Raw genomic sequence first — 15,416 nt, 5'->3', positions numbered from 1 at the left:
TAGATTGTCAGACAGGGGGGTATGGTAAGAGATAAAGGGTTGGGTGATGAAGAGAGTCTTGAGTAGGGGGAGGGGGACTTACATGGACGGGAAACAAGCCGCAGCTTAACTAAAGCGGGAATCTGAAGTAACGAGGAGCTTCAAAGGCTCTTGTCGGGAACCAGGAAGTTGAGTCGTAGGATGCTATGAGTTATGATGGACTTTTTTTATGTTGCTTGCGACGCAGGTAGCCGAGTGCGTGACCGGTGAGACCTCTGACGATAACCCTCTGTACGGAAATAGAGGATGATGTTAGCAAAATGGTTTCTGGATAGGGTGATGTGGCGAGGCGATAAAATAGAGTCAGTCCGTAGGTTGATATATGTAAGCGGCGGGGGAAGGGTGTGAGCAAACGGCAAGTGCTCAGGTTGTTTGTGCTTAGACTGATGACTGTTGACGCCGTTTGGGAGAGGAGTTTGGTGTGAAGGAGAAGCAAGAGGGAGGGTGCGTAAATAAAGAAATCGGGACCCGCGGGGGGAAGTAGGAAAAAAAAATCGGCGGAGAAAGTTGGTGAAGGTGTTCAGATTGGAAGAGCAGGTCAAATTTAGAGAGGCACTTGGTACCTACCTAAATCAAGGCAGCAAACCATAGATCCTCAGGCATACACTTCTGATTCTAAGGGCTTACAATTTTACACCTTTCTTTAAACCAACCACTTACGCGACTGCACCTAGGAAGCCTTTTAACTGAGGCAATTATCTGGTGTCACATGCATCACTATACCAAAGACCTACACTAGGAGATGTCCGCGCCGAGTTTGACCTGAGGAAGAGACCAGAGATGTGCTACCTCAGAATCTGTGAGGTCAGCGAAGGTGTGCCCAATGCTGCCGATGTAGAATAGTGTTAGGTTGTTAGTTGGGTGCTAGGTGAGAGGATGGGCTACGAGGGCTTGGTTACATGACCGATAGGGATAATACCACGAACAATTGATAACACGGCTGGCCTACGGGGTAGTTACGGAAGTCACGGGAACAAAAGAGCTGGCCTTAGGTTGCTCTGGAAGTAAATTATTATCAAGATGGCCTATGTTTGAAGAAATAGGTACATAGTGAACCCCTATTATTGCAGCTGCATATCCGGATATCATGCACCAAAGCAAAGACTACAAAAGCTGAGTACTTTCAGCACTTCCTCAGTCTTGGGCAACCATACCTGGCTTCTAATGACCTGGCTTCATTTGTGTACCTTTATCAATAGGTGCCTAAGTTTATACGGAGAACTAACGGCGACAATGGCACGAACGGACACGAACGAGTCTACAGGCCAAGTGTAAAGTTGTCATCAAAGGGGGAAAGGATGGGAATGGATAAGACTGTTTTTTTATTATCAGCCACACAGTTAACATCATATTCACGTTATCACATGGCTCACCAACTGTGTTTTCTTTAAGGAAAGGACTGAAAAGGTCGTGATCGTTCTTATTGAGCATTCTATAAATTTATCACTTGCTGGTTTAGTTGGACAGTAGAAACTAGAAAGTGTTCCCTCACACTGAAACGACCTACAAAGAGAAAGGATGAGATCACATCCCCTTCTGGGATAATTTTAGCTAAGAGGAGGAAGTGTTGTCGTATATAGGTGCCCAATGTATTGATATAAACATCACAATGGCACTGCCCGAATGCAGAGTTATTATCAAATCGCCGAGGAAGATCAAACAAGAAGTACCAAAATTTTGAAATATTTGGGACATCATGTTCTCGAAGGATGAACTAGGTGATACTTGAGCGTTTATTGGTAACCAGATCTTCGGGTTGTAAAACCTATAATTATAGCATTTTATAGTAATCATGTTCTTGGCAGATGCTTGAGTAGACATAACCATTCATTATTATTTTGGTGAGAGGTAGGTCGAGTAGGATTCGCTATGTACTGTTATATTTCTTCAATGGTTATTCACTGAGTCTTGATGATGATTTGACATTGGTCGAGACCGCCGAAGAAACACCATAGAAGACAACAATCTATTTGGGTATTTTACTGTACAAACTAAACTTTCCAATCGTTTGAAGTCTCTTAAGATTACCAAGGGACCAATTTGTTGTATGTAAATGCATGGTATTACTATGTATATAGCAATACGAGAGTAGGATGCGTCTCTAGGATTAGGAACCCTGAGTGAACGTTGAGATGGGCTTTTATGTACTTCTAGAACATTAGCCACGTGAGGATGTTTCTTCACGAGCAATCTGTTATGGTAGGTGACTGCATCGCCATGCAGTCGCAATAGGATGTAGGATGCCCTACTTCATACCAGGCGGATAAGGATTCGATTAGATGCCAGATTTGGGTAAATGCATGCATGTGTCAAAGTCGTGGGTGGCTTGGGCAAATGGACTGAATATATACCTGCCCTTTTGATTGCTTATTGAAGTTTCATCCAACAATCGTTCCTTGGAAATGTTTATATCGACAACCTCTTTCGTGCTTTTGCCTAACCTTCATAGCATTAGCGGAGCGGAGCGGGTCGGTGGTAACCCGGACTCGGTATCTCTGCGGCTACTCTAATTTAACATGACACCCCGAGTTCTCAGGGCTTCTGTACGCTTGGAGTCTTCGCTAAAGCCTAGTCTCATACCCCGGTGTAGGTGGTATGTGAGCTTGGGTAGATAGTTACAGAGGGAATTAACACCGATAGGTACCTGCGTAGCACAAAAATGAGAACTTGGTTGATTTAGCTGCGGCTGCTTGGCTAGAAAAGTTGGTGGTCTGCCCTAAAGTTAGTAACTATGTAGTTAGTGTAGACGGTTCCGCGCAGGACCCCTTCTTGGCAGAAACCGGCCGGTCCCTGATTATTGAATTTAGAGGACCGGGGGCCATATTACTTACTAGTTAGACTAGACATAGATGAATTTGGACGGATTCCTAGAAACAAGGTCGTCCCTGCGGTCGAGACCACAGGTTACACGACGATTGACGTGCATGTATCGGGTCTGCTGTACGATCTATTTAAGTGGGATAGTAGGCATGTAGTTGGTTCTTTGACTGACAGCCTGACCTGTTCGCTTGTAGCTATGCAGCTGCTATGCGAACTACCAGGTAAGTACATAGATCAGAGATTGGCCAAACGGTCACAGCGTATTATTGGTGGTGAGGTTCGTAGGAGGAGGAGAAGTTACATACAAAGGACGAAAAAGCGCTTCGAGAGTGTTACACTGTTACCAAAGGACGCAGGAGTCAGGAGAGGAAACAGGGAACCAACAAAGAAGCTAGGCCGTGAAGAGGCTGGGAGCATCTCAGCGCACGTTGCACGTTGCGCGTTGCGTGTCGCACGAGACAGGGGCAGCTATCCGCTTGCGTGGGGATATTAAGAGGGGGGGAACTATACTATGTTTAGATATAGCTATATAATAATAGTATGGAGGTGTGTTAAGTAGAGGCAATTCAAGCTATGAGAAAACAAGCTGTGAGGGAGGGGGGCTTTTCTTGGACACGATGATGTTCTTTTATCATGGATCTTGATGACTGAAGTTTTGTTAGATTCTTTTTCGGGGTAGAGTCTAGTATTCTAGTATTCTAGTATTAGCACTACGCAATGCACTACGCAATTTCAATTTGTTCAATTGATGAATGTTGGCCATGGGAAGGTGCTCGCCTAAGAACCGGGTTTGAAAAGAAGGTTTTAATACTATTAGTACACCAACTAATTAACACAAGCACATATACCCGTTCACGACTGGTACTACATACCACTGATACCAGTCACCAGTGACTGTACTTGGTAATACCTATGCTAATGAATGTATCGGTAAGCACGGTAGGCAACGGCAGGCAACGGCAGGCACGGCTCCGATAGTACATAGGTTAGTAGGCATGCATGTACGAGGTAGGTACCGTAGTATCGTATACATTGATAGTATCAATGATCCATTCGGAAACAGACTCATCCATGTCACCTAAACCTTGATACCTATTTGTGGTCGATGAGATGTAGAATCAATATATTCGGTTACATTTTTATGCATAAACCGTTGTTTGGATAACCTTGAAATTGATAGTTAATGACATATTTCAATGTTGGCTCGGCCATATTTTTTCTTTCCTTTTTCTTTCCTTTTTCTTTCTTTTGGTCTCCAAGTTGGCATCATTGACATACGCAATAGGTACCTATCTAGTATGGCATATGCAAGTCTAAAGGCCCCTTACGTTCACGTTTCTTTTATTAGATAATGCCAATCTATGTAACTAGAATTAACTAAAAGTAAAAGAAAAAAACGAATCAAGTTCAAAAGTTGAGAAAAGGAAAGAAAAGCCTCGCTTTCTAACTAACTAATCTATCCCTGCTCTAGCACTCGAGGTAGTGGCATCTGTTCGCAGGTCTAGCGACAAAACTGGGGTTAGATAGCCACATGTAGCTAGCCGCAATCCACTTAGACGCTCCAAAGCCCTGGGCAAGTCCACTTTACTTAACTCTTTGAATTTGGAGTTTCCCGTGTTAGTATGGTCCTGCCGCCGCATGTACCCTTTTAGTACTATGCCGTACCAATAATTGCGTGGCATACCCTGATCAATTCATTCATGTTGATGTCCAAGACCAACCGCGCTACTTGGTGGCCGGGGGCGGTTGAGATGTATTATTGTACGTACCTATCTACCTCCTACCTAGTAGGTTACTAAGGTATGTACCTACATACCTACCTAGTACTATGTAAGTAAAATACCACCATGATAGTACTTACCTACATAAATTGTAGTCAACTAAATACATATTACTATACGTGGGAATTCTTAGATCAATGTTCACCTGGGCATGGATTAATTAACAAGATCTTCCTTTCTTTTAGCTCCATCTTCCATCCTCCAGCTTCTCTGGCAGCCTCTTCTCCCCCCTTCTAACCTACCACCTCATAAAATGATCTGCCTTGCAGCCCCGGGGCTTCTTTAACGGAACGGCGACGTCCTCTCACCGTCACTATTATTCGTGAATACCAATTTAACCAATATACATAATATTACTTACTACACTCTTTTATCCCTTCCTCCTTCTACATCTGGGCTACCTGATCTCTTACTCCAGTAACTACCTACCTGCTCACATGCCGAGAGCGACGTCTTCTTTCTGAGCCTCTTTACGCCGACTTACCCCTCGTATTTTCACCTATCTCGTGGTATTTGACGCCTATTACGCTTCTCGAGTCCCTTTCTTGCCATTCCTTTGACCAATAATTTACAATAATACGCCACGACCACCCAAAGGAGTGTGATCAATTGTAGTGATAATCCTAATCTTTTTTTAATAGTTAGGTACCAGACTTTGTTCCCTTGAGGTCTTGATTAGCAGAGTGCTTGGCGATGTATTTACCTTGCCTTGCAATCTGACTACACTCAGCTTCACAATTTGTTGAGCATACCCCGCGACAGCCTTCTTGACAGCTACATAACTTCTTCGTCTTGTTTCTCCACTACCAATCACCAAACCTCCGAGTCGTACCGCCTCCACCACACTTTCGGCCGCCTGCAGTGTCTTTGTCTTATCGTCTGCCGTTGAGTGGTGTCATTCTAGGTCGCACCGGATCCCCGTGCTCCTTACCGAGGCTTCTTAGGTTCGCGAGTCTTGGTTAGACAAGACTTGTCAATTTCATTACTAGGCCTGAATCTGCAAGGATTTAAAATCCCCTAACTGCCTGGTCGGGGGTTCACCAAATAACCAATTACCAAAACTGTGTGTAACTGTTCAACCTGACCGATATTTAAGGAGAGGGGAGGGGGCGTGGTTCTCGATATTCGAATATCGCAACAATGGCGTTGCCATTGTCTCTTCACCATGACGAGGATCGTTCCGTTCTCCTTTCCGACTCGGAGGACGATGACTTGCTTCCCGCTCCCCGTAAAGTACGTGGGCCGCCACGAGCCCACTCGAGAGACGGAGAGGAGTTAATACGAAAAAAAACCAAAGAGGCGGCAGCCAACATTCCAACTCACCCAATCCCCGCTATGCAGCCAGCCTTTGCCGAGTCCTTAGTCGAAGCCACGCAGAATGTTGCACCAAAACCGAAGCTCAGATTCGCCTCGGCGAGGGACCGCCGGAACTATTTGTTAGATGCAGAAAAGGGAGCTGAGTTACATAACGAACTATGGCGACATCGACCTGGTCAAAAGTACCACGAGCTCTGGAAGCTCATGGCCCAAATATCTTTCGGCGTATACCTGATGTTGAATGGGATAGCAAACAGCAATGAGCAGGTGGTCAGTATCCTTCAACGTCACATAGACGAAGTGGACGAATTTCTGGAAATATCGCTGGAGGATATCAACTTGGCGATCAAGGATCTTCGGGAGCGCTTAGATATCCTGAAATTGCCAATGGAGAATATTAGGACATTCGAACAGATGCTAGAAGACCGCACTTTTCGTTTGAAGATAGTAACTGGAAACGAAAAGATCGAACACATCATCTCTAGAACGACGGCCGTTCTCGAAGCGACGATCGAAGACGTTGGTGAGGGGCTCGGAGCCACGAAGGAATTCGCCATGTATCTCAGTGATCAGCAAGACCGGACCTGGCGTCAACAACGCCCAGCAGTCGTGGAAATCTTCGATGCCATGAGGGGGAATGCCCAAGGCTGGTATAAGGCCTTTGTCGAGATGCAAGAGAAGACGTCAACTCTACGTGCATTGCTTAATAAGCTTGAGCAGATGGTCTCGGAAATGAATTATCGTGCTGGTGAAGTGAGCAGGAGAACGAGGGTAAGGGATCCCCCTTTCACCGGAATAGCTGTCTGTTGCGAGCAAAGCTAACTTTCTATTAGACCAGCATTGCCCCCTTCTCTAGTCCATTCTCTAGCCCGGAACAGCAACTCTCGCCAAAGGTTAGCTCGTCACGCTCGTCGACCTTCTCGTTTGGTAGACACCCACCAGGACTCGTGCTTTCGAAAAGCATGTCTCAACTATCCATGTCAGGCTCTAATGCAACTAAGGAAACCCTCATCGTCCAGTTCGCTGCTCCAATGGAGCTAACAGAGCCGGTAGAGTTAGAGGCGAACAGTATTCCAAAGACCATCGTGACTGTTGAAGAAGACTCAGAAGATTCGGAGGACTCGGATGATTCCGAAGACCTGGAATCTGATCATGAATCAGGGAAGGCCGAGCCGGCAGTAGATGAGGGACTCTTTATTTTGCAGCCGCGGACTTATACCCCACAACCACCAGCGCCGATCCCTTCACCGAGACTGCAAGACCCGCCAACACCGGACCGGGAAGAGCGACCAACAAAGCGAACATCATTGCGGCAAAGATTGTCTGAAAAAGGGAACAATCTACCCGAGGCCATTCAAGTTCCTATCCGTGCCACGCCTGTGCTCCAGAGGCCTAAGACTTCCGCTGCACATCAGCAATCTCCCAGACAACCAGTTCCGCGCGTTTATCAAGCTCCAGACTCGGCTTATGGCTCTGATAACGAAACGCGTTTGCCTGGTCGTTCGATGACCGATGTTGGGGTTGTCACTATCGCCAACATGCCGCCGCCTGTCTTTCCGGCCGCCACGATACCTTCACCGCTTTCTGACCAGCAACATTATTTCCCCGTGCGCGCAAGTCCTCATTCGCCTCTACAGCAGAGGCCATGGACATCGGCCACGAATGCTCCTCCCGACCAAATGCGAAACCAGCCATCAGCTATGGGGATGAGTACTTTGAGCAACATGACAACCCTAAGTCCTGAGAGTAATCAGAAGTTGAAAAAGAAGCGTAGCGCTTTTGGGTGGTTGAAAAAGGCATTTTCCCTCGACGAGGAAGAACGCGCAGAGTTTGAAGCAAGAAGGGCTCAGCAGACTCCTAACCCATATTACGAAGCTCGAAGCCCGAGATTTGTTGATGGAAGACGTCGCCCGGAATCTAGACGTCAACAATAAGGTGAATAGAAAGAAAGTTGAGCATCGAGAAACTTTCTGGTTGGGGTTAGCTTATATCAAGGCATTATCCGTCTGCATCGATTCTGATAGGGCATGGATTGGATCAAGGAATCAAGGATGTGCGATCGACAGGCACGGAATGCAACAAAATGCATCAACTAATCAGCTGGGCCAAGAAGCAGCCTCCAGTTATGCGATACATGGAGTTTCTTCAGCTCCTTTATCGGGCTAAATATCGACATATATAAAAACAACGGGCGGGCATTCTAGCATCGCTATACTGCTGATCTACGATGCCCCTGAAACCACTAGTGTCTCATTTACTACAGCACATGTTCGTGTCATAGTGCAAGGTAGATGGACGAAGTGGCCCAAGCATCTACCTATAGCATAACCAGAGCTTAGGGTAGGTTACGGGAAGAGAGAGCATAGCGACAAAGATGAGAGAGAATAAGGTTGGCTAAAGGAAAGCCTCTACTCTCGATGGAAGATACCCTTTCCTTTTCTATATTCAAGATTGCCTGTGTCTTTCCCTCCACACCAGGCATTATTATATTATATGGTGGTAGTAGGGATGTACGATATAGGCGAAAGTTGGAGATTTCTTGTACTTCTCATGGGATATTCTCGTGGCATAGCGAAGCATTTGCGGACGTACGGAGTTGGAAGGGGTATCTGGAACATTTGAAGTTATTCATGTAAACCTAGACATTGTGGCTGTTTTATTGCCATGTTGCGACCAAAAGTTATTGTAGTGATCAAAGCATTTTCAAGTTTAGCTAGCATGCTTTTACCGTGGGCATGTATACTACTAACCTAACCCTGGTTACTTGACTTCTATCACGTAACTACTACTAGTAGTATTTCCCAACTAAACAGCAAACCCCTGCATTCAGCGAAGATTCAATGTTGCAATTTACTAGGTAAGGCACGATAGTTCAAGGCTTGTCTCAGCTCAGCCCTTTGTTCTGTCGAGACATCTTTAGGCTAGCATGTCACGTATGACATTGTATATATTGTACATGTATGGATGTATATGTATTATAGTAACCCCCCGTTTCTATAACATCGAAGGCCGCTAGGTATTGTACCTAGGAGGCAGGCCAACTCAATAGCTGGGCACCGGAACGATCTGCGGTGATCTATCTCATTGGATCTACATTACCTACATTTAACTAACCAACTAACTTAACCATAAATCCTTTCGACCCACGTGAAATCGGAGATTGTGCCGCGTGCGATCTTGTACCTACAGTACCTAGTGCAAATACTATTACGTCGTATGTACAGGTTTGGGTTGGGTTGAAAAAAGTGGTTCCCTTCATTGTTGCTTGCTTGTTCATCGACTCATCCTTCTCGGATAGTGGGCTGCGATCTACAAATAATACCTGGTAAGATTGATTCGTAATGTTCACATGTTGACGACTTATCATGTACTGAGGTAGGATTGGTGATGGTATACGAGGTTAGATAGATAGTCTACCTCGGCGTCGTACTTTGTATAACATAGGTAGGTAATAGGTAGGTAAGACGGAAATTCGCGTATTTTCCGATAGTTATATCGATGATGAATTGATTCTGTATGCCCGGCCCATAACAATTATCAATTCTGGCAAGTACTTCGCAAGAGGCTAACAAAGAAGAAGAAAGATCTTACGACGCGGCCCCCTAAACTACTAACTATTAGATCTCGGCTTCCTTCTAAAAAGCCCCTTGGCGTGCCTCTGGGGGTGGAGCTTTTCATTACAGCTTGCATGAATCGTTTAGTTAACTACCTTCTGTAATGGCTGATCGGAGTAAGGTAAGGTAAGGCAAACAGGGGTTCAATGGGGTTTGGGTTGGAGAGAGACGGAGAAAAAGAGAAGAAGGGCAGCTGACTTTTTTCATGTTCAATGTTTGTTTGCTGCCTATAACTAGTTAGCGAAACCTCTTTATATATTAACTTATTACCTATTACCTATTACCTATCTATTACTTAACATATCCACTCGAGTTACACGTAAACGACGATCGCCTCTAATTTATAGAGTTTGCTTCTTATTATACCATCGACCTATTTATCTATAGGCTATAGTCGACAACTCTTATAATACTCTCGATTGCCCCTCGTTATGAATCGGTACATAGGTAGCTGAGAGGTTCTTCTTAAGTTCTTAATCGTCTATACACCCACCCACCCGTGAGAGGCAGTGAGAAAAAGAAAGGGAAGGAAGGAAGGAAGGAAGGAAAAAAGCAATAATCGCAATGTCGCGCTTCTTCGCCCGCGGGCCAGAGCCCTGGGATCCGTCTCATCGGTTCGTGACCTCGTGGCTGCTACCGCCGTACGCACTGTTTGCGTGCCGAGCGTTGATGGTAAGTTATTGTTGACTGCTTTTTTTAAAAAAAAAAAAATATTGGATGCGCCTTTGAGATTATCTATACCAATCAATATGTGCCTTTTGAGTTTATTCCCAACCCCATCACCCCTGTTAAAGAATCGCAACACTACTTAGGTTAGGCACATACGGGCTTTGGAATATGCTCAGCACACATCGCCCATTCCATTCCCCCCCAATCTCCAACCAAACTACGCGCCACCATAGCTAACCCCCTTTTCCCCCACAGTCCCTCTACGCCTTCACCACCCTCCTCTTCAACATAATCTACCAGTGCGCCACGCCCTCCGCCGGCGGGTGCGCCGAGTCGCGCCGCGACTTCTCCTACTTCACCGTGCTCACCTACTGGGGCCTCGCCTTCTACCTCCTCTTCGCCGCCCTGCACACCTTCACCTACGCCCGCTCCCGCCCCCCCCACTCCCCCCTCCTCACCTCCTGGCCCCCGCCCCTACAGTCCCTCCACGCCCTCCTCTACTCCTCCGTAACCACCTACCCCTTCCTCGTCACCGTCGTCTACTGGGGCGTCCTCTACAGCTACGGCCCCGCCTGGTTCCCCACCCCCCTCCAGGCCTGGAGCAACCTCTCCCAGCACGCCCTCAACAGCGCCTTCGCCCTCTTCGAGATCCTCCTCCCCCGCACCACCCCCCCCTCCCGCCCCCTCCTCCACGCCGCCGGCCTGCTGGCCCTGCTGGCCCTGTACCTCGGCCTGGCGTACCTGACGCACGCGACCGCGCACTTCTACACGTACCCGTTCCTGGACCCCGCGCAGACGGGGCGCCTGGTCGCGGCCTACGTCTTCGGGATCGCGGCCGTGACGCTGGTCGTGTTTGCGCTCGTGCAGGGCCTGCTCTGGACGCGCCGGTGGGTCACCGAGGAGAAGATGGGGATGCGGGGCAAGTTCGCGGCTGGGAGGAGGAGGAGGAGGGCGGGTGTTGGGGGGGACGAGGAGGAGGATGCGGAGATGGCGGTGGTGGTGGGGGGGAAATAAACACCTACCTGACCTAACCTAACCTACATACATTATTTTGAAAAAAAGAAAGAAGAATTTGGTGTTGCTAGTCACGATGGGCTAAGTAAGTACCTACCTACGAGCGAAATATATATAGCCAGCGCTGGGTGTATATAAATTAGACCGATCTGGAGGTTGTTGCACATTCTGTGCATTAGCGCCATCTCTATTCCGTGAACATAGGCAAACCCCCTGGACGCGGAGTATGGTGGTACGGCACAGTACGGCACAGCACAGCGGCAGTGTTCATATCAGAAATCGCATAGTTATGGGATATAGCATTTTTGAATTAGTCTTTGGGGGTAATAATCTAATAACCGGAATTCATATCCTTTCATGGTACAGAGAGTACAAAAAAGTACATTAGTTTTATCCCGTCCATTTCTATGCATGCCTACCAAGCATTCGTAGCTTTGAAGTACCTAGAGAGGCAGAACTCATTAATTCACCGCGTCCATCACAGGAAAGTGAGCGAGGACTGGTGATATCAAAGCCCCCCTAACCTTCATAGGTCCGTCGACAGGTATCAGCATTTCAGATTGATACCGCGTTTCATCTCCCAATCTCTCATCTCGGACATGACCCTTACACCCACGTAGAATGCAAAATAGGCACCCAACATGAACACGTAGCCTATATAGTATGTTAATATACCTGATCTAAAAAAAAAAAAGCATGTGAAGCATACGGATGGGGGGAAATTTAGTGTAAACTCACCAGAAACGTTCCTGAATATCCCCTTAATGATATCCTGGAGCCCCTCCACACCAACTGAAAACCCGACCAGATTCGCCGCGATCATCATGAAAATATTTATTACAGCACCTACGGCGGTCAAGATGCGGTAAGTCTCTGGCCGGTTTTCCCATTTCTTCTCCGGGAACAAGAAACCCGCGGCCATCTCGGGCAGCATGAAGAGCACGATGAGCCAGCCCCAGATGAGCAGACGCATCTGAATGTCGTGCCAGAGTGCGACAAAGGTGAAGACTAGAACGTAAGTGAGTATGGAGCGCATGGTGTCGCGCGCGGTACGGAAGCTGGATCCGCCGAGCGGCACGTATATGTAGCGCAACGACCAGCGGTAAAAGCTGCGATGCCACGAACGCCAGAAAGCGAGCGTGCTCCAATTGTCGCTGACGCAGCGGACCATGTTCTCCGGGGGGTCGACACCATCAACGAGAGCCCAAAGGCGAAATAGTCGCCAGGGGAGGAGCAATTTCAGCCAGATTAAGTGTAGGCTCATGAAGCTCAGTAAGGAGAGCTGCGGAGGTGTATATTCTGCCCAAACCGGATTCCCCTTGGCTATGGCTTGCACGTAGTTAAAATGCAGCATCACTTCCATGACGAGTAAGGTTATTACAAAACGTATACCGTAGCGGATTGTGCGTCCAGTCTCGATGGTCGCAGACTTGTATCGTAGCTGAGAAATGAAGTCATTAAAGGTGATGATAGGCCCCGTAAGATACAGGGGCGCGTAGATGGCGTATGCGACGTAGTTTCTAAACGAATAGTCCTTTGCCTGCGCCGGGGTTGATATACGATCTCGTTCGCTTAACTCTGCCGGATCGATCTGTTTCTTCTTAGGCGTATCAGTATAGCTTCACGGGGGTTGAGGTCGCTTGACATAACTCACTTCTATAGGGCTATAGCTTCCACGATCTAAACTCCAGTAGTAATCCAGGTTGAAGCTGATCAAGCGTAAAACGGTGATGTTGAACAGGATTTCCCACCGACCCATGAGCCCACTGTAGCCATCCAGCCACCTGCCCCATGATATCAATGTTGAACCCGAGCCGATGAGGGAGTTTGGAGGAGGGGGTCCCGTAATCCATACAGCCATCTCCGCAAATCGGTAGCCCTTGGATAACTCGTTCGCAAACAAAGTACCGACGTTGAAGATCCACGACGCAGCCGGTACATACTTTCGGGGTAAAGATGTAGCAACTTGGTAGTTCAGCCAGAGAATTGCGAGGATTTTAAAAGCTGAAACACCATGCAGCACCACGAGATATATAAGCGCGAAGCCGAAGTCGAACGAAGCTCGTTGGTTTAGTCTTTGATCGGCTTCTTCTGGGGTTGGTCTTGCCGACTGTGCCGTTGAGCGAATTGGATACACAATTGAGTTGTACACCCGACGGAGGAGGGGGTGGAATATAAGAAGCGCCACCAAGTATGGTATGTTACCTCGGAAAGTACGGTATTGTGAATCCGAGGCATCCTTCAAGCTATTAGCATATACAGACCGTAATTTGGAGGGGGGGGGGGGATCAAGGGATGCCTACAATCTTGCGTCCGGGAACCCATCCCGGCGAGAGGAAGCGCTCGTATCTCTTATACTTGTAGTCCGTCGATCTCGAGGCATCATAGGCTGTGTAGAACATGAATGGGATGAGAAAGAACAGAAAGACGTAATAGAAGTAGAACTCGGGTGTGTGCCATAGTGGCTTGCGGGCCGCTCGACTATTCCATTTGGTAGCCCGGTCTTTACTCGCGGCAGTGTCGTCGCGTGCTTCTACAACGGTCTTGTAAGAGGTTGAGGATGGGGTTGTGAAGCGAGTGTCGAGGGTATCGAGATCGTAAATCTTCCCAAAGAGGGACAGGAGACCCATTGTGGAGGAGGAATTGGGAAGAAAAGCGTAGGCAAAGGTGCCTGAAGTAAGATATTATTCCATTAAGTTCAAGACATGAAATGAATCAAAAGTTTGGATTGCGATAATAAGGAGACATCACGATGATAGAAAAAGAGAAGGAAACAGGGTAAGTTACTATGTACGCAGAATGTAACAAACTCGACGATGTTAATTGGATAAAGGATGGGGCACAATATTGAACGTTGAAGTATTGATACAGGGACCAATTGTGCTAGGCAAGGAGCTAAGCAGCCCTGGAGCTACTACGCAGTACATAAATTGAAGGCCGACGCGGGCGCGGTTAGCACCGTGGAGGTTCAATGTTGAAGTCGCATTGCACTTTAAAGTGGAGATAACTATTAGTAAGTACCTTAGTAGCTCATGTACTAGGTACCCTTACCTAAGGATCACCTACTAATCGGATTGATCAATCATCAATCTACATAGCATCTCTTGAAGAACATTGAATATCATTAATGAATTACTAGGTGACCTGCCTAGTAGCGATGGGCAAGTTTGGGAGTAGATCCATCGCTTCCCGCCCCAAACCATTTCAAACAAATCGTATTTCTGCAAAACACTCATCATGGAAGGGTCCATTTCGCTTCTTCGACCTCCCTTCCGAGCTTAGATATCATATCTTAAAGCTCATCCTCCTCGAAGGAGGGTTCACCCATAGCGATGTCATTCACCTCTTCCAAACCTGTCAACAAGTATATGCCGAGGCTGCTTCAATGTTCTACCATGAAGTCTATTTAGATAACCTGCACTTTGAAGAGGTTGTCAATACTTTCTTGACGGGGCCCTTTACCAGAGTAGCCCCGCGCCAGTACGTGCGAAACTTGACCATCAAGTTCGCCTTGAAGGAACATGTCCATCTGTTTGGGGAATCATACGGCGCTGCCATAAACGCCATGGCCGAGAAAGGGACACTCCAAACTCTCAGATTAGAAATTGGGAACAATTTCCCTTGCAATGAGTTCTGGGGTGACGAAGATGAGACGTGTGTTTATGAAGACGTTCGCGTCGCAGCTGGGAAAGGAAAAGGGGCAGTACTATCAGCGCCTCTATTTATAACGGAGATGCCATTCCAGAGCTTCCTAAGATTTCTCGAGGGGTCCAAGGTCCCAAAGATCACACTCCACGTCGAAGCTGATGATCATTCCAAATTATGGTGTCCGTTTCATCGGTCTCCTCCGTCCGGCGCGAAATGCGACGGAGAATTTATGGGCTTCCCGGGACTGCTAAGAATCAAAACCCGGAGTTTAATAGGAACTCTCAAAGGAGCAACGAGCTGTTTATCTAGCATATGAGGGGGTACTACCATTTATCCGGCATTGTTTGACTGGGTTAACATTGCCTTGTCGAAAGCCATGTTCAGATTGCGACTGGACACTATTGCAGTTATAAGAGTAGCAATGTCGCTAGGGATACCGCATCGAATGGTACGCGAGTACGCGGGCACACGCTAACAATAACCAATATATATTCGGGTGTAAGAACGGTGGGTG

The 15,416-nt window shown here is 47.2% G+C and overlaps 4 protein-coding genes across 4 annotated transcripts; 3 read left to right on the top strand and 1 right to left on the bottom strand.

Annotated features, from left to right (window-relative positions):
- The first annotated feature begins 5,329 nt into the window (after nucleotides 1-5,329).
- GGS25DRAFT_453310 (uncharacterized protein) lies at nucleotides 5,330-8,133 on the top strand. The gene is made up of 2 exons (XM_049258864.1): nucleotides 5,330-6,728; nucleotides 6,791-8,133. The coding sequence occupies exons 1-2, from the start codon at nucleotides 5,781-5,783 to the stop codon at nucleotides 7,889-7,891; spliced, it is 2,049 nt and encodes a 682-aa protein (XP_049113157.1). The 5' UTR covers nucleotides 5,330-5,780; the 3' UTR covers nucleotides 7,892-8,133.
- Nucleotides 8,134-9,807: 1,674 nt separating this feature from the next.
- GGS25DRAFT_507508 (uncharacterized protein) lies at nucleotides 9,808-10,981 on the top strand (the record flags this gene model as incomplete). Its single annotated transcript, XM_049262392.1, has 2 exons — nucleotides 9,808-10,243; nucleotides 10,496-10,981. Coding segments are annotated over exons 1-2 (576 nt in total), but the record flags the coding sequence as incomplete, so codon positions are not given.
- A 559-nt stretch (nucleotides 10,982-11,540) lies between these two features.
- GGS25DRAFT_507507 (MBOAT-domain-containing protein) lies at nucleotides 11,541-14,212 on the bottom strand. The gene is made up of 4 exons (XM_049262391.1): nucleotides 13,558-14,212; nucleotides 12,909-13,493; nucleotides 11,993-12,851; nucleotides 11,541-11,908 (listed from the first exon to the last, which is right to left on the bottom strand). Exons 1-4 carry the CDS (start codon nucleotides 13,882-13,884, stop codon nucleotides 11,802-11,804), a joined length of 1,878 nt encoding a protein of 625 aa, XP_049113155.1. The 5' UTR covers nucleotides 13,885-14,212; the 3' UTR covers nucleotides 11,541-11,801.
- Nucleotides 14,213-14,250: 38 nt separating this feature from the next.
- GGS25DRAFT_453130 (uncharacterized protein) lies at nucleotides 14,251-15,377 on the top strand. The gene is made up of 2 exons (XM_049258862.1): nucleotides 14,251-14,267; nucleotides 14,353-15,377. Exon 2 carries the CDS (start codon nucleotides 14,412-14,414, stop codon nucleotides 15,216-15,218), a length of 807 nt encoding a protein of 268 aa, XP_049113154.1. The 5' UTR covers nucleotides 14,251-14,267; nucleotides 14,353-14,411; the 3' UTR covers nucleotides 15,219-15,377.
- Nucleotides 15,378-15,416: the final 39 nt, after the last annotated feature.

Source organism: Hypoxylon fragiforme (assembly GCF_022984875.1).
Source record: "Hypoxylon fragiforme strain CBS 206.31 chromosome Unknown GGS25scaffold_9, whole genome shotgun sequence".
In the NCBI taxonomy this organism is placed as follows: domain Eukaryota; kingdom Fungi; phylum Ascomycota; class Sordariomycetes; order Xylariales; family Hypoxylaceae; genus Hypoxylon; species Hypoxylon fragiforme.
The sequence above is the reverse complement of the archived record's forward strand: the minus strand, read 5'-3'. Positions and strand labels throughout refer to the sequence as shown.

Bases quoted from the DNA above. Each gene is read 5' to 3' on its own strand.
- GGS25DRAFT_453310 (XM_049258864.1), top strand. From the start codon at position 5,781: ATGGCGTTGCCATTGTCTCTTCACCATGACGAGGATCGTTCCGTTCTC. The intron at 6,729-6,790 runs GTAAGGGATCCC...ACTTTCTATTAG, and splicing joins AAGTGAGCAGGAGAACGAGG to ACCAGCATTGCCCCCTTCTC.
- GGS25DRAFT_507507 (XM_049262391.1), bottom strand. From the start codon at position 13,884: ATGGGTCTCCTGTCCCTCTTTGGGAAGATTTACGATCTCGATACCCTC. The intron at 12,852-12,908 runs GTGAGTTATGTC...ACGCCTAAGAAG, and splicing joins GAAGCTATAGCCCTATAGAA to AAACAGATCGATCCGGCAGA. The intron at 11,909-11,992 runs GTGAGTTTACAC...CATACTATATAG, and splicing joins GATATTCAGGAACGTTTCTG to GCTACGTGTTCATGTTGGGT.
- GGS25DRAFT_453130 (XM_049258862.1), top strand. From the start codon at position 14,412: ATGGGCAAGTTTGGGAGTAGATCCATCGCTTCCCGCCCCAAACCATTT.